At 35.5% G+C, this 18,803-nt stretch overlaps 1 protein-coding gene across 1 annotated transcript in view; it reads right to left on the bottom strand.

Moving 5' to 3' along the window:
* The window catches only part of LOC149775702 (uncharacterized), a 37,836-nt gene that overhangs the window by 8,497 nt on the left and 10,536 nt on the right, over positions 1 to 18,803 (bottom strand). Inside the window, exons 3-5 of the mRNA XM_089943566.1 lie at positions 10,339 to 10,407; positions 4,743 to 4,937; positions 1,758 to 1,892 (exon numbers count right to left, since the gene is read on the bottom strand). Of these exons, the coding sequence (XP_089799692.1) occupies positions 1,758 to 1,892; positions 4,743 to 4,937; positions 10,339 to 10,407 (399 nt within the window). The remainder of the gene's footprint in view (positions 1 to 1,757; positions 1,893 to 4,742; positions 4,938 to 10,338; positions 10,408 to 18,803) is intronic.

Raw genomic sequence — 18,803 nt, forward strand, 5'->3', positions numbered from 1 at the left:
AATTTGTCTTTTCTGTTTAAATTACATAGGCAAAGGGTAATAACTCTTGTCCATTACCTGCACTTGCTGCCACCAAGTATTGCTTATTTTTGAGCTCAGCAATATACCAACAAGGATGCTCACATAGCGGGGGTGGGGGTGGCTAGGAGGGTTTTAAGTATTGTGATCGGGTAAGTATTCTCAGACAGACAATCATTATTTACTGGAAAAATTTGCCTTTTCCTTCAAATATGTTTCCGGATCACATAAACATTAGGATAATACGCAATAGGAAGAGGGAATGCTGAGCATTCTACTTTTACCTCGGGTATACTTCTTGGGAAGAAAGATTGGATTCCATATGTGAATAATAACCTGCTCTCCTACTCAGTGCAACACAGCCTATGGTCACTTGATCAGTGACTGCTAAATCAGGCTAAGGAGATGCTTACTGAAATCTTCTTACCATCAAAATTTCTCTGGCAAATCCAGTAAAGCTAAGAGTCTGTGTTGGTTTTAATTGGATCTAGTGGCCATGGGCCCAGCACCTACCAGATTCAGGTTTTGTCCTGGCAATGCTAAATTCCTGAGAAAAAAACCTGGAGAGGGTTGACTCTGGATGTTAGCCAACACCTATGATGTCTTGGATTGAATGTTGCATTCGAATGCAATGCTTGCAGAGATTGCTCTGATATTTTAAGGGAAAATCCTGATGATGTGACTATGATCTGATTGTATCAAAGGTCACGACAAGTAGGTTCAAACTACCCTGGCATATTATTTTTTTCTAAAACTGGCATCCACAAGTCCCACGTATATTTCATTGGAGCAACCCTAAGAATGAAACCAACTATGGGGGGGGGGGGGGGGGGGGGGGGGGCGGGATAGAGAGAGAGAGAGAGAGAGGGAGAGAGAGACAGAGAGAGAAGAGTTTCTATTAAATTATATGCATGACTGAAAGATAGGTGATTGCAATTTCAGGTTGAGTTTAGATGTAGGTGATCTATCAAGACAATAATTCTGCTTTTGACTCACTGGTCCAGGACACTGCCCAAGTCCGTATAAGCCAAGGACTGGTCCAACAGCAAAGTCTGACAAACAAATATTCATTCGAGTGCATTATAAAAACATTTGCTACAATGTATTAATATTAATAAAAGACAGGAAACAATAACAAAATGAATGAAACATTAAAATTCAGACAACTACTCTATACTGCAGATCTGCCAACCCTGACGAATCCGTCTCAGTAAGGCAGTTGATTTTTTTCCGTAAGCAAATATTTTTATAATATGAAGTAACCATAAAAAAGATTTCAAATATGGTTGTCAAAGGTGATATTCTGTTGATTAGATCAGCAAGGTTTCAATACGTAGGACCAACTACATACCGCATGTGACCATCCCTTCAAAAGAAGCAGCTCTAAATGGAATTTCACTACTGCACTGAGGAAACAATTTTGGAAGATCAAATTGGAACCATTTTCATTAGGACCAACTAGATATTGCAAGCAAGCCATAAAATACAGGTCACACAGATCTAGTTTTCAGATACAGTTGTAGTACTAATCAAGAAATGGTTACAAACAAAGCTGTGTGATTCTACAAGCAATAGTATTTGAGAAATGATCTAAATGTAAATCTTAACCTTACTGTGTGACATCATACAGATGGCAAAACAAACATCAACCCATAATCCTTTGCAATCTGACCCCAAAATTATAATTGGGAATGAAAACTATGTATATTCTATGCTTAATAATGTAAATAAAAACTTACAAGGATCTGTGAGATAAAAAATGCATTTTTGTTCTCATCACTTCGCCAACTTGGTGCATACCATGCCTGGATGGAATTGCCAAATAATACAGCTCCAATACTCCGCATGATCACCATATCCAGCCTCTCCAAGGACTAAATACAAGAAAAATAAGAATTATTATATTCATGTGCTGAAAAACTACTCAAATCTCGTTAGGTTTGTAACCTGTTTGTTCAAGGAATAAAGGAAATTTTTTATTTTGAAGAATTCAACATTTATAGATTTTATCCAAATCCTTCATCTTCAATGAATGTTTGATGCCAAGATGATGAATACTGTGAAAACAATCAGCAAATGCACAACCTCAATTTAAGGAACAAATCATGAAGTAGAGTGAAGGGACCCTTGTTCCACACGCTATGTTGTTTATTGTTCACCACTGTGCATATCCGTTTTACAAGAATGTGAGCAAATGAAACTGAATATTCAGATTGCTACTCTGATATGGTCGAATTCAGTATAAATCGTTACTGTCACAGGCAGGATTGGTGTCTGTCAAATGTGTGTGTGTGGGGGGACCACACCAAAAAATGTCAGGGTCGGAGACTGACCACTTGGGTCGGTCGGTGAACCTGATCCAACCATATATTTTGGAAAGTGGGCCTAAACAGCCTACACTACAATCTGATCAAGTGGCACACAATGTGTTATGCATATTTAATTCATATTGTTTGTTGGCTTTTCACCATGATTATATCTTACATATATCTTGTTCGAGTGACCTTGGTTATTAATCAAGTTAAGGGCCTACCTGTCTAGGGACATTTATTTTGTAAACAACAATAATATGTAGCTAATATTTCTCGATGATTAAAGATAAGATATTCTAATCATTATTAATGTGGGTAAACATGTTTAGATCGTTAGTTTTTCGCTTGGAAATTCCTGGTCTTGTTGACAACTTAGAAGGTTTTAGAATGGAAGTTAAACTCCATCCTGGATCTGTTATTGTGTCATAGCTTTTTATGTTAATGTTGTTCCCTCCAAAATTATTAATTCCTACCTTAACATTCGAAGTGGAAGTCTTGTGTTCAGTTTTTAATTTGGGAGGATTTTTCTGTTTACATTATTCACTGGAATTATAAAGTGCTCATTAATGCTTCTCGGCCTAAATAATTATTTTGGAATTATTGTGAATTAATTATTTGAAGACATTTTGGATTTTATCATCACTGTGATACATCAAAAATGCTGGAATATCAGCATGTTCAATATTGGAATTTATTCAGACCACCACTGGAATTCATTCAGACTCTATACATCTGGACTTGTGATAGAACTTTTATGACTATTTGGGATTTAATTCACAATAATGCAAGTTCTTTTTATATTTTCACTTTGTATTCCTGCAAAATAAAAGACAAAGATTCCGTCACACTAGTACATGGCAATTTTTGAACGTAAAATTTGTTCTTGTACCGGAAAAAATTAAACTGTCAGCATTTGTGTACAAACTGTAAAATTTGTTTTAAGTCTTGAAATTGAACTGTCTCAACATCATAATCTGTCAAAAGATGATCTATTCAGCACATGATAGGCTATACATGGTGGCCATTAAAATTGGTGGAAGAAGAATCCGGAAAAACCTCCAGGAAGAACCAGCAACCCATGGGAAGCTACTGGCAAGGTTTCTCACATACCCACATTGGCAGAGCCCAAGACTTGAACCCATGCAGACAGGCGAGATGGCAGTGATCCATAACAGAGAGCACTTTAGACCATTCAGCTTCTCGGGGAACCAAAACTTAATATAGCTGCATATCTTGTGATGTCAGATCTGTGTCTATTCTGTTCTACATACCATTACAAACTTCACAGAACTCGATCTAGTGACACATTATCTGATGACAGATCTAGGTCTACACTGTATATGTGACTTCACGCAAACAACTTAGAGCCTGATGTAGCAACACAGATGTGATGACAGATCTGGGTCTACACTGCTCAAACGTTTATGCATATTGTTACAGATATCTATATCATACATATATTATTTTTAAGTTATACGGTTAATGACATTTTTAAAAAGATTCGTCAACTCTGTGTCTGGCCTGTAATAAAAGATTACACGTACTTTCTCAATTCTAAAAAATGTTCCAAAAAAAAATTTAAAAGAAACGTTATTGCAAATTAAATCACAAATGATTGTAGAATTACAAAAACAAGTCCTAATGATTAAAGTTCTCAATAAACTTTAGTGGAAATCCAAATTAAATTCATCAGTGAAAGCGATGTGCCTGTGGTGGCCCATGTCATGGTGATGTACCAAGTCTTTTGTTGGATCACAATAATGCAACCCAAAAATTAAATCCTTATTTGAAATTCAACTATAAATTCATGTCTCTATTTCCAGAGATGAATTACTTGAATTTAAAAAATTTAATAAATTCCCGCTCAAAAGAATTTCTGGACACAACAATAATACAATTGATTTGGCTAGTGAATTAAAGTACAAATTTATAATTTCATGAAAAACAAGATTATATAGTCCTCTACTTGACCTCCATTCACAATTAGCATTTTGTAAAAGAACAAAACTATTACCTAATGGAAAATAACCTTCCATAAGGTTCATAATGTTTACAAAATAAAATCTTAGTTACAATTAGTACTCAATACAATGTCCTTGGCTCAGGCAAAATTAATAATCCTAATAGTTAAACCATACCCATAGGAATACTATTTAGCTATGTTTTTGGTGTTTACAGAAAAAGAAAATAAATCAGTGATTCAGGTCAAGTAGAAAATAAATTTAATTTTGAACAAGGCCAAGTCCAGCATATAATATTACATTATCAATAGCATACATCGAAAAAATACTTGAGCTAACTAACAAACAACGCAAATTAAAAATACATAACAGCTTGTTGTGTTGTACCTTTTCTTGTTACATAGTTTAAGCCCCTAGGACATATCAATATCATCATTGCTTAATATGATACCTTAAATGGTATCATCACTGCTGGGAAGGCCATGCAGCACAATCCTGAGAAGAACAGGATCAGGAAGTAGATTCGTAGAACAATGCTGACAGGTCCCTTCTGTTCCCGCCCTCCAACAGCATAACGGCCTCGCACCAGGTAACAAATGGTGTTGCCTAGCAGCAACAGAAATCCAAGCAGGTCAAACCACACATTCTGCAATGCAGAAAAATTGAGGATTTACTGAATGTGAATCAAATGTAAACAAGACTTTATACTTCTGAAGACCATACAGAATATCAGAGGTTGTGTTGCTGGATGTGAGATAAATCAATCTGGATGGAAAGCAAATTTTTAAATAATGAACGGTTCTTAGAGAATACCTACCCAATCACATTATGTTAGGAATATTAGATTGCTACCTCTCGAATCCAGCCTTAATAAAAGACGAAAATTATCTTATCTTGTCCATTTCAACAGATAAAGCTTCTCGAGGGTCGGTGGTTCTTTCTGGGGATTTCCCGGGTTCTTCCTCCACCATTAATACTGGCCGCCATGTATAGCCTATCGTGTGCTGAAAAATGGCGTTAAACCCTACAACAACAACAACAGATAAAGGGCAGTAACTCTTGTCCACAACCTCCTCTTGGCATCACTCGGTATTACTAGTTTTTAGCTAAGCATGATGCTAACGAGGATGCTTGCAGGGAAGGGTGGTTGGGAAGGTTTTTAAGTACTGTATATTCTCGTGTATAAGCCAAATAATTTAGCAAAAAATAAAGGCCTAAGAGAAAGGAGGGGGGGACTTGGCTTATCTGCGGGCCAATGTGTAAATTGGAAAATTTTAAAGATTTTTGTTGACTACCATAATGGCTGTAAATCCTGGGACACGAAAACATTAACTTTTTTGTGGATTAATATGTATATGTAAAACAAAAATACATTTTCAGTGTCCCAACACTTATAAACTACTATGACTGTTTTTGTTATTATTTTGCAGGTGCATATTTTCTGATTTCTCAAATACAAAATTAAATAAGGTAAATAAAGACTTCATAATTCACAGGCTGGTTCAAGTCTATCCTGGAGACCAGGCTGTACTAATAATATACAGTACTTAAACACAGTGCAAAGCGTGCATAGTGTCACTTAAATCCTTACTTATTCTCAAACATATTAGATGCAGATTGTGCTTTATTCATTGTTTCAACCAAACTGCATTCTTCCAAATAAAATTTCAACTAGTAAGTAATAGCTGTATCATTTACATTGATCCCTGCGTTCACCTTTTTCAATGACAAAAGTGATTCTTTGTTTATAATTGGCAGATATGTCTGTTATTTTCCGACAGCAGATTAAGCTGGTTATTAAAACCGTGAAAATGGCTTGGGTAAAGAGGGAATTTTGACTGGCAACTATACCAGTACTTTGATGTGTAATTGTCTTTCACTCCATAACATTAGCACAATTACTGTAGTATTGTAAAACTGGGTTTAAGGTCACTTACATCAAAGCAAACAGCTCAGTTTTTTTGGTATAAGCATAAATATTGAAGCATTATTTCTGAAACATCATTAATACATTTTAAAGTTATCATTAAAGCTGACAGTGGTGCCCATGATTTGAATCAAAGGGATGTACTTTATTCAGCCTGTGTACAATGTACATGCGGGGGCACCATTATGTAAATATGTCCACTAGCCTATGTGCAAGTGTTGAATCAAATCCTATTGTTGTTCATTACTGTCATACTGGGATCACATTTTTAACGAGTTAGGTATTTACAATTTCAAGGCACAAAAATACGTAATTACTAGTGCATTGATATAAAAAGTTTAATGCAGTAACACAAACAAACAATAACTGAGCACATAAACAAACAATAACTGAGTCAAAAGAGAGTGATAGTGTTACAAACACCTTTGAATGCTCAATTCTTGTCATTGTCTGATCAAGTTATACACAAATCTGAATCAGGTTGAAACAATAAGAAAACAAAAAATTTAAATAAATTTCATGAATTTCAAACAAATTTGTACCATTTCTATTATACATGTCAACCCTGAGAGAGGTATATGTGTAATTTTTGCTAATATGTTTGCCTAAACAAATGCATTTGGAACTTACCACACAGATCTTGTGATGTCTCCCACTTGTTGGTCAGTTTATATGTAGGTCATGCATGTTTTAGTGTTTATACCAGGGGTCATGCTACCAGGCGAAGCAGGAGATTAAGTCACATAAAAATTGTAAACTTCACCTTCTTCTGTTAGGAAAGCAAAAACAACTTTGCCCTGTGATTTTTTATGGAGCACTGCATCATTTTCCTTTTTGAGATGATCCCTCGACTTGGCCAGGTTAGTTCCAGTGTTATGTTATATATAGCTCAAGATGAAATGTAGACTTCCAGCTATCAAACAGTTGGTGTTGATATCAATTACGCCGACAAACTCATACACATTCACAGGCATGTGTTTTCATAGCTGATTGACCATTAACCATTTCCTGAGTAAGTTAGTAACTATTACTCCTCGACTTCCAAAAGTTATCCTTTCATAATAAAAGATAAAAAAATACAAACTTGTGTTTCGAATCTTAAACTTAAGCAAATAGCAATTTAAGTTTTAGCAGAATCAGTAACATGCCTATTTTAACTGCCTCTTTTCAGACATAATTTTGGTATTCCACAAAAAAAAAGCAGAAAGCTTGAAAGGGGTTGGATGTTCTCTCCCAATGGAGTCTCAAGGGACAGTGCCCCCGATCCGGGGGTTCATGCATTTTACAATCATAAAACAATCATAAAACCTGCTCCTGGTGCAACTTATTATCATAATATATAACAAAATAATCATTTGTAAAACTAACAAACTTATTGTCACATGAATTTGTTCTCCAATAATATTGGTGCTTAAGTTATTTCATGTGGATGTCAGTGTTCAGATCGTAATTAAGTCATAACAATTTCTCAATGCTATAAATAGAAACCAAGGTCAAAAGTTTGAATGTAAAATCAGCATGTTTCTTGGAAATAGGTCAGCTGCTACAAATAGAACATAATACTGTTAGGAAAGTGCATGAAAGGATGGACAAGTGTACTCTTATGTTGTAGTTACGTAGAAGCCATCTTTTCTAGAATACAGTCTGAAAGAGTTTTTTGGGAGGCAGACATACCAAAAATGCGTAATCCAAATATGTTTACATGTAGGGCATAATTTAGTGCAAAAAGTGTAATGATTACACCAAAAGCATAATGGTTGGAATGTATGTGTTAAAGGACTTGAGCAATCCTGGCAGTCACATCCCAAGCATAGCTATCGATGGATTGTTTGGTGAGCCAGAAGATTGCCAATGAGGCCAAATCTAACATAGAGGATGTCGCCATGTTGTCTGGGTCAGCCTGTAGTTGTGCAGAAGTCATGCAGGATAGTATTGCTGACTCCGACTGGTTATATTTAGCAATGTCAATAACTCTCCCTTGAGGGTAGGCAGTGAGTAATTGAAAGTCCAACATAGGTGTCATTTCTTCTGGTGTGAACGGTGTGGTCTGCCTAGGTTCTGGCAATATATAAAATGGTCTGGGAACCCCAGGTACTGGCTGCTAAGAAGGCCTGGCTGAACAGACACATTTCTCATTACAACTCTCCAGTACGGTTGTGATAAGATGCAGACAATGCGGACAGATCTATCACTATGATCCCCATATCAACTATTCGGCTGAACCATTTCAACAAAAATGTCCCCATGCTGGAATAGCTTGACTGCCAGTGACAACTAGACAGCTGGTGATCTTGGGAAAGCCAGTGACAGCTGGTAACAATACAGCAGTATTAAGAGTTGGATCTAATGGATCCGGCATGAACCCCATGCACCCTGACTTACAGGCACAAAGTCCATGCTCGGACATGCAGGGGGATTTAGGCCTACTGGGCTGCCTAAAATTGGGAAAAACTCCCCAATTAGTCTGAATCGCCAACAAGTAACCATAGGTGTTTTCCTTGATTTATTCAGTATTTCCTTTCCTTCAATGCCGAATGGACTAATACTCCGAATGAGCATTTCAAGCATTTAGTAAACATTTCTCCTGAAATGACAAAAGAAGAGAAAGCAAAGCATAGATTAGCAAATCAGTGTGTGACTAAATAGCTAAAATATTAGCCAACACTTCCTCTAACCAAGTATTACAGACTCTGCACATCACAGATGGTGTATACTTAGTACAAACAAAACAAGAGTCATGGCAGAGTTCCATGCTCTGAAGTTGCATATACAGCATTTAAATGACATTCTGCTGAAACAACACAAAAAAGACAAAAAAGGCTGGATTGTCAGAGGATGTCCTGTATGACATGTGCTCTCTACAGAAGCAGAGCTAAAAACTAGCGACACCTGGCAGTGCCAAGGAAAAAACTTATATTTGTCTATTTGAAATGGACAGGATAAGGCAGTTTTCATCTTTTAATAGGGCTGGATTTGCAAGATAGTAGGTTAATATTCCTAATGTAATGTGATTGGCAATGTGGAAACCATGACTAACATGGATGAACTTTATCAGACCTATTCTCTCTCTCTCTTTCAACAATTTCATAGCCAACATTTAGATTTTGTGTTAAAGTTTGGTATTTAAGTTTCATTTGAAAGCCATTAAACGTAGACACAATTTACAGATGAGATACAGCAGAGTTTCATGAAATCCTTATTGGGCAAATTTTACAAGATCTTTCTTCAATTGCAACAATGAACATATGTCCCTAAAAGTCGTGATCTCTACTGGCCACAGCCAAAAAGAATTTACAGGAATTTAAGATAAGAACATTTCTTACCAAGTGCTGAAAGTATCTCAGACCATCCATTCAAAAGCGAAAACAAGATCTTGAAGATGGCCACCATAATGGCCATAGCAAACTTCAATCAGAACCATTTTTATTTAGGACCAACTAGATATACGACTTTCTATTCATGAGGAGTAACAATAAAAAAAATAATCAAGATGGCTGCTGTGGTGGTTATACTGGACATCTTATCAACAATATTTACACTAGACCATGGAATGAATATGTGTAGCATTGTAGAGCATTTCTTCAAGTAGTTTAGAAGTGGAGACAACAAACCTGTGCTAACAGATGGAAAACACACAAAAGGTCACCTCATAAGCTATCCTGGTTTATGTCCAGTGGAACCAGAAACTAATTTGTGGAGCAAAATGTTTCTATGATAATAGTTATCATTATAATACATTCGGTGAGGTTTGCTGATATATCTATTTATATATTGTGAGTTGTTTACCATGATTTGTACAATATGTGGCAGAGGTGTACCGAATCACACCCTAGTGGATGACTCAATAGATAGAGATAAATATAGATACAGAATGAGTCCCACTGAGGTATCTGTTAATGTACATTTGAGCAAGGACCTTGACTTCAATTTGCTGTAATCAATAAGGCCTTAAATTGAAACCAGCATCTACCAGGAAGTTAACCTGTGATTCAATGATGTCTCATTCAGGAAGCATAAGGTACTCACAGTTGTGTCATGCTGTGGAAAGTGGTGGAAAAAATGCAACCTTAAGGGCAATCTGATATTTAGGAGGGCTTAACTAGTAAAGATAGCACAATACCTTATTTGATGGTGATTCCTTGGACTGCCAAAACCCTTGGAAAACCACAAGGAGGAGAACCAAAATTCCCTGCAAAATATAAAAAAATATACATCTGTACTCAATTTTTGATTGAGTCCAACTATATTTTTTATGCATGCATCTTGATGGCCAAATAAATTATTAATCATTCCTAGTGCATTATAAATAACATGAAAGTAAAATGTTAACTTCAATAAATATTAGCCAAAGTACACATGTGCTTCCCTAGCTTTAAGGTAGTGTCCTACTGAACATGTCAAATGTTCAAAACATTGAAATAATATGCTGTTTTATTTGTGCTATTACTATAACATAATGGAACAATGTCCTTTTTAACACATAATAAATAGGTTATTAACTGAATGTTGAAATATTAAAAAGTTTTGGGGACTTGTTCATATGTTAGCAAGAGAGAGAGAGAGAGAGAGAGAGAGACTCTAGCGCTCATGGTTTTGGCACCCAAGACCTTTGGTGCCTGGGACAACTGCCTGTCTGCTACCCCCACCCCCTGTTAGTACACTACTGAGAGGGAGAGAAAGAATTACAAAAAGAACAGAAAGTGTTATCATAAGATTCTAGAGAATGCTAGATAATACTAGGCAGAATTAATAATAATACAAATACAAATAATATTATGATGCAGGTTTGAGAATTTCTAATTAAAAATTCCCTAACCTGTATAATCCAGTGCGACCCTGCAATAATGCGCCCCGCACTAATGCAAATTCGGAATTTCATATATTCATTCACACATGAAAAAATATTTTTTTGTTCCAAGTACATGAAATAGTGCATAAAAAATTTATTATCATTTTGGGGAAGATATTGCATATGAATTAAATATAATATGATCGTGGTGTGGTTCCTGAAATTTTAAATACATGTACATGCATTTTTCTCGTACAGGGATTTTTTAAAAGTACAGTACATGAAATAGTGTGTAAAAGGTTTATTATCGTTTTGGGGAAGAGTTCACGTATGAATTTTAACTTAATATGATCATGGCGTAGCTTCTGAAATTTAACAATTTCACAAGGTTCTTGAAGTGTTATGCCAAAATAAACATTATCGGAAATGTTACTTATTACTGGTCCAAGAGGAAAATCAGTAAGTTGACTTTGTGGTTGTCTTCAATTAATTCTGTATACCATCCTTGCTCAAACAATATCCAACGTGTTTCTTCTTTAACTGCATACACAACCAAGCAGCAGACAATGAGGTGGTTGATAAAAGATTTTCACAATTTAATAAACATCAAAAAACGAAAGCCACCAACAGTTATCGGACACAATCAGTTGACCAGTAAATAATGTCCACTTTATTAGCTGGAAATTGAAAGAATATGAAATTGTACATGCATTCAGCTTAATTTTTTTTATCATATAAAAGCAACTCGTGACTATTGCAGGCCCACTCCACTTAGTTCTCTGGTTTTACATGTGTATGGCGTTTCACTGTTTGTTTACGAACTTGTTATTACTTTCCTACTTTTTATAAAAATATTTTATGGAAAAGCAAGTTCACAAACACAAGTCGTTCTCCGCACTTTGCGCAACGATTAGTATAGTAGTTTTCACACATTTTTTTTCGATATTCACAAAATCTGAAGTAAAAGATATAGGCACGCTGAAAGCTTGTGTTGATTGTGAATTATTCTTGCTGTAGTCGTTCAAAAACTAGGCATAGAAGCATTAATTATTGGAAATTTGCAATGGATAAATGTACACGGAAATGCATGAGAAAATTTTAGCAGTATGAAATTTGTACAGACACCATTCATAGACCCTGAAACCTAATGAACCGTACTTGTTCTTCAGCTTTCTTAACCTAATTTTGCTGTTAATGCTTCCCATTGAATTCAGACACATAATGATCTGTGACAAAATTATTGAATAGTTTATATATGCATACAATTTTTGTAATGGAATTACATTATGGAATAACTGCAAGCCTCGACGGCAAGTAAACGGTGTTACTCTGTTCATGCTGTATATTAGACGTTGAATTCAGACACAATGATCTGGGACAAAATTACTGAATATTGTAAATCTATGCAATTTTTCAATGGAATTACATGCATTATGGATGAACTGCATGCCACAACGGCACGATAGTAAACGGTGTTGATACCCTATTCATCATATACATTAGACATGAATACCTGTATATGTGCCAATGACTTGTTCTCTAAAAAAGTAAAATACTGTAAAACCCATCATTAATGCGACCCCGATATTAACGCGATCCAATTTTTTTTACCCCAATTATCGCGTTATAGCAGGGTTCCACTGTATATATATATATATATATATATATATATGATCCTGCTCAAAACTGAAATGTTAACCATTATAAATTAATGAATCACCAAACTCTATACCTAATAATTGTTTTTTTTATATTATTATTCAAAATTCAGTGAAGCACTGACCACTGCCAAGCCAGGCTTTGTGTGATTTAATATGTAACGGAGTATCAGTGCATAGTTCATCTAAGAATAAGGCAGCATAGCTCAGTGATGGTCTGACACTTTGGTTGCTTTTGGTATACATAGAGTATAGGAAAGCTCGGGGATTTGAAGCTCGTGCGAGCTCGATAATTTTTTCGAGCTTTCGAGCTTGAGTAGTATGAAAAATAATTTTCTTTATAATTTATTTAAATCTCATTCTTGTTAATATAATAGTATTTCAAAAAGACAAGAGCATGCAGAGATTTATCCGATAACTTTGATCGCAATTTTGTACAGAAATTAGTAGCAACTGAAAATGCTCTTTCTGAATCAACTGAAGTCGGTTTGATTGTACTGATGGCATCTGATAATCGCCTCAAATTTTCAGTCAGTTCACCATTACTTTTTGACAAGGAAAATTCTTGGCGTAATTTCTTAAATCAATCGGTCTGAAGAGATCCCTGAGTGCTAGAAGCTTCCAATCGAAATCTAAGTTCATCTTCAAGTGAGAGCTCGTTATGGTTAATTGTTATTTTCTCATCATGTGCTTCTTCATTTGCAGTATTTGCTGATGGAAATAGCTGCTTCATCAAATTTGTCGCTAATTCAATAGAAGTTTTGGATGGAACATTATCCAAATGGTGCAGAGAAATCATAAGATCCATAAGTTGTTGATTAACTCTACCGTCGATGTAATGATCAATATTTTCTAAAAGAGTACGACTGATCTCTGTTCCTTGTGCAGACAATTTTTCCCTCATGAAGCTAACAGCAACATAAGCGGATCTCAGAGAAGCTTTTTTTTCGCACATAGCATTAAAAGTAGCCTCAACCGGTTTCAACGCCAAAACTATGGATTTCAATAATTTTATGTTCAAATTAGTTAAGAGATGCTCGGATCCTATTTCACTCAGCACTTCAATGGTGACATCGTATTATTTAACAAAGATTTCTAGCATTTTTAGCATGGAATTCCATCTAGTTTTGCAGTCGAGGGACAGTTGCTGTTCTTTGTTAAATTTTTCTGAGCTTTTAACAAAGAACAACAACTATCCCTCAACTGCAAAAGTTCTGATACTTGTCCATTCGTCCTATGATATTGAAAATCTCTTTGATTCTGAGAGTTCTTTCTTAATGTCCTGTATGACTTGTTGCTTCACTTTTTCTCAAAATCGCGAATAAGGGCCATCACCGATCTTTCATCAGCAGGTAGCTTCATTCAACTTAATGACAGCGATTGACGAATAAATTCTGAGTGATTTTCCGAATCGAGAATCCATCGACTGCAGCGAGTTTCGAGACTTTCTTCCAGTGAAGTTTTGACAACAAAGTTATCCATTGTTCTCATTTTCTTCAGCTCTATTTCAGACTCATCCTTGTTGACGTCAATATGATGAATGCTAAGCAGATGTCGATGCATTGTTGAAGTGTTTCCTTGTGGACATGAAATTGTCTGCTTACATTCATTGCAAGCTGCGAAATTATCCTTTTCGCGCTTGTTAAAATAAGTCCAAACAGCTGATTTCTTACTTTTTGACATCGCTACTGCTTTAGAAATAAAATATAAGTAAAAATTAACAAACAAAGCGCAGGTACAATATGAAAAATCGCTGATAACACGTTTATGTTGTTTGAACTGTTCAAAAATCAGTTTAAAAGAAATCCCTCGGGTGTCAGTTGTGCGCCTACTGCCTCTCCGGCACCACTCATTGTCAGGCCAAACGCTTAAGAAGTTCACCGGTTCTCTCGCTTGCAGAAGTTGAAAAACCCCTTCTCCCAGTCAGCCGCAATCATAATAGTCGGAATTATTATCTTAGGAGCCCCCAGCGATGACCGTTGCAAAGCAACGACTGCCCACTGGTCGACCAACACATGGGGAAGTGTAGGCCATGTGAATCTGTAAAGCCGCTCATTCCCACAGTCAACTAATTATTGCACGGGTTTATCCGGTCCGATAATATCAAAAAGCGGAGAACTTTTCTAGGCGTAAGCTCAAAGCTTGTCAAGCTTCGAGCCCCCGAAAATGCTCCAAAATTAACGAGCGTTGAGCTCGAGCCTAGGCTCGTCCCAAACTCTAGGTATACATGTACTTTAATAACAGTACCTTCTTTTACTCAGTTTATGTGAAATTTATAACAAGAACCAATAAATATTCTCTAATGTTGAGGTAACAGTTTAATAAACTACATAACTTCAAAGAAAATGATATGTTAATTAACAGACCTGATTACCTCTTACTTAGTAGAATCATTAATTAGTGTCAAATTTGACAAAACATGAAAGGCATGTTCTCATTTGGTGTGTTTTGACTGAACACTAGTAAATACAAGGCCAGGGCAAGTATGATCCAACAAATAAAGCACTGCTGTAAGATGTGTGACCTTGACTCAAGGTCACAAGGTTGAACAAGCATGTCATAAAAGTAATTGTCTTAGCTATACAATGATTCATCCAATGTATAAGACCCATCAAAGGGCTGAGTAAATCTAAGCAAATAACAAAAAAAACTTACAAGAAACTAAATGCAAATTTTCTATAAATCTGACCTTGTCCTGAATTGATGCGGCTAAAACTTTCATTACAGAACGAATTCCTATAGCTTCATAATGATTCATCCCAATTATTAAAAAATGGGGTTTAGGAAATATAAGCAAATCAAAAACATTCATCAAACTTTAATGTACTTATTCATCAAGCAGTGTAGGAGATATAAACTCAAACAAACCAAACATTTTACCAACACCTTAATGCAAATTTTCTAAGACTGAGCAATAATGCATCACAGGGTACATACAGATCAGGAGAACTGAAATTCAAGGACTTTGCAAACAACAATTTCAGTTTTCAATGAATACTCGTAGTATCAAGTGCTCCAATTCAGTTTTTAACTTAAATACAAGAAACAAATTAAAAACAATACAGAAATAAATAAATGTAATGAAATATGAAATGGAAATTATATTTATAATAAAGTCGCTGTAACTGGACCCAGATGTTAACTTCTCTTTAATTGCTGTGCTTTCTCCTCCTAGTGCAACTCAAATGCTTTCATTTGCTCTTCTTTTTCTTTTCCTATTCTTTGGAGACCACAGGACTTCGATATTAGCGTGAGCGTTCCTTTCTATTCTGTGCATCTGCCTGTTTGTCAGCTGCCTTTTCCAGGCAGCTGACATTTTCTTCAGTCTGCATTTCTAGTCATGTCAGAGTAGCTTCAGATGGGCAGTTCTTCTCACAAGATAATTACAGTAGAGATTAGCTGTTAATTTGTCACATTAGTTTCACGGCTGTTTACTAGCCTTTAGCTGTTTCGCTGATTGGTCATGGGGAGAGCATCCCAGATGAAAATGAGGTGTGTCACAGCTAAATCACTACCTTCAGCTATTTAATTATTTAAAATCAAAAGAATAAGATTATTCAGCTTAATGACACTTAAAATATTTCAGCCATTGGCACATCACTGCTATGTATACAACATGTCACCGAAACTGTACCCCTATTGTCAGTTGTTTAACTTGCAGAACCCACTGATCAAGTTGAAACCAACTTTTCTGATGCAGACAACAGTAATAGCAAAGAATTAGATGTATTTTGTTCTGACCATATGAATGCTGACATCAAAACAGTGGGCTCATGTATTTTCATTACTTCCAATTGTTTGTTTCCTTTTCTGTGGCAACTTTAAGAGCCCACTCTTGCAATGTTTTTCTTGCACACTACACAAAGTGTTCAGTGCTGCGAGGTTGTATCTTTCCTCAGCTGCTTTATAAAGTCCCCTACATGTCGCCAACTATCGGTGAATGTTCATTTTCCAGGCTTTATGCAACGATTGCTCATTCAAATGACTGTTGCAAATAAACCATCCTTGCCTGGCAGAAAATTTTAAACTTTGTGACATGAAAGGGTGCAGATGTGTTAATGATGTCATATGAAAGGGACATTATGCATGATATTCAATTACTTCTTGTGGATTCTGATAATGAAGGAATGGCTAGCATATGATGGAATGTCAAATCCATACTTAAAATCCTCAAATAACGTAAAAGAAATGACTCATAAGTGAGATTTTCCATCATATTTTCTTTTAAAGCAAAATCTTTCAAATTGTCTTTCAATAACCTAGGTGAAAAATCAATGACTTTCAAGGTCTTGAAATCAGGTGCTCATTTCTCAACAACTTTCAATGACGTTCATTGAAAAGTATGAAAAAAAGATGGAAATAAAATCAAAATAAAAACCTTAATAATAAAAAGCAAACGTACAATAACTGTGATCACAAGATAAAGGGATCATACTGAACAATGATTTGTCTTAACGAGTAGGTGTGTGCGATTTGGATTTTTAATGTAGCTTTAACAATTTTTCAGTCATATTGCTACGATGTCTGCAATGTGGCAAGTTATAGTGATGTCAAGCACTGGGGTATCATGCCGCAGATATGTAGCATGATGTCCCACCCAGTCACATTATCCTGACACCAGGCCGACCAACATTCATGGTATATCAAACTGTTTTATGCAATCCATTTAAAAGCCATGTTATTTTTAGTGCCTGTGGGATGTATGTGCATACATGTATGTGTGTGTGCATGTATATATATATATATATATATATATATATACGGAAAGCCAGAGCTGTCTTGAGATAATTTTTTATATAATGTGCAAACCTCTTTATATGATGTCGAACTTCTTTATGTGCAGTGCCTTCGTCTCTATATGATGTGCAAACTTTTTTATTTAATGTACTTTAGTCCTTATATGATATGCAAACTTCTTTATAGCAGTGCTTTCGTTATGTGCAAACTTCTTTATATGCAATGCTTTCGTATTTATATGATGTGTGAACTTCTTTGTATGATGGACTTGTGTCCTTATATGTGCGAACTTCTTTATATGATATACTTATGTCCTTCTACGTGCAAACTTCTTTATATGTGGTACTTTTGTCTTTATATATGTGCAAACTTTATATGTGGTGCTTTCATCTTTATATATGTGGAAACTTCTTTATATGTGGTGTTTTGTCCTTATATGATGTGCAAACTTCTTTATATGCAGCACTTTTGTCCTTATATGATGTGCAAACTTCTTTATATGCAGTGCTTTTGTCCTTGTATGATGTGCAAACATCTGTATATGGAGTTGTTTCATCTTTATATGATGTGCAAACTTCTTTATATGTGGTGCTATTATCCTTATATCATGTAGTAAAACAGAAAAATCTTATATTCGGTCAAAATGTCCTTATATTCGATGTGAGCATCTTTATGATGATGAGCAGAGACTGAACTTTCACAGCCGTGCAAAGAGTCATAATGGGGATATAGTGTCTTACTACACCGATTAACTTGTGTAGTGACTGCAGTAAAGTAAAATGGCAGACTCTTATGCCATATGTTCTCAAAGAAGTGAATTTAGATTCTTACATTGGAATATTTGAAGAACAGAAAGTCTTGTCCATTAATGTGTGAGATTTATAAGGATCTGACATGCTTCTGGTGCAAAAGAATGTTCACGATTTCAATATAACACTATTTGTTCATTTTAACTCCTGAGTGTTTAAACCATCTCTGATATTCTTCAGCAGTGACAAGATTTTCAAACCAGCTGCTCTTTGTCACATTGGCAACATGTTAATTTATAAAAAACCAAGACATTATTGAGGAAGAAAGATATTTTAAGAAGTCTATTGTAAAAGCAAAATATCAGTATGAGTTATCTAGAAGTTGCTATAAGAAGAAATTCAAGATGGCCATTACAGTGGCCATATTGTAAGTCTGGTCAGCACCATTTTCATTTTACAACCATCAACACATCAAAATAAATATTTCAGTAAAACATCATGCTGGTATGACAGTTCCTTGAGAAGTAGTGATACAATTTTCAAGATGGTGAATGTGGTGACCATACTGTATGTCTGAGCAGCAATATATTTATTTAAAATCAACTAGAGACATCGTATGAAGTCCTTCATTGTAAACATCATGTTGACATGA

The sequence above is a fragment of the Sinohyriopsis cumingii genome, chromosome 19, assembly GCF_028554795.1.
Source record: "Sinohyriopsis cumingii isolate HCF-2022 chromosome 19, ASM2855479v2, whole genome shotgun sequence".
NCBI classification, from domain to species: Eukaryota; Metazoa; Mollusca; class Bivalvia; order Unionida; family Unionidae; genus Sinohyriopsis; species Sinohyriopsis cumingii.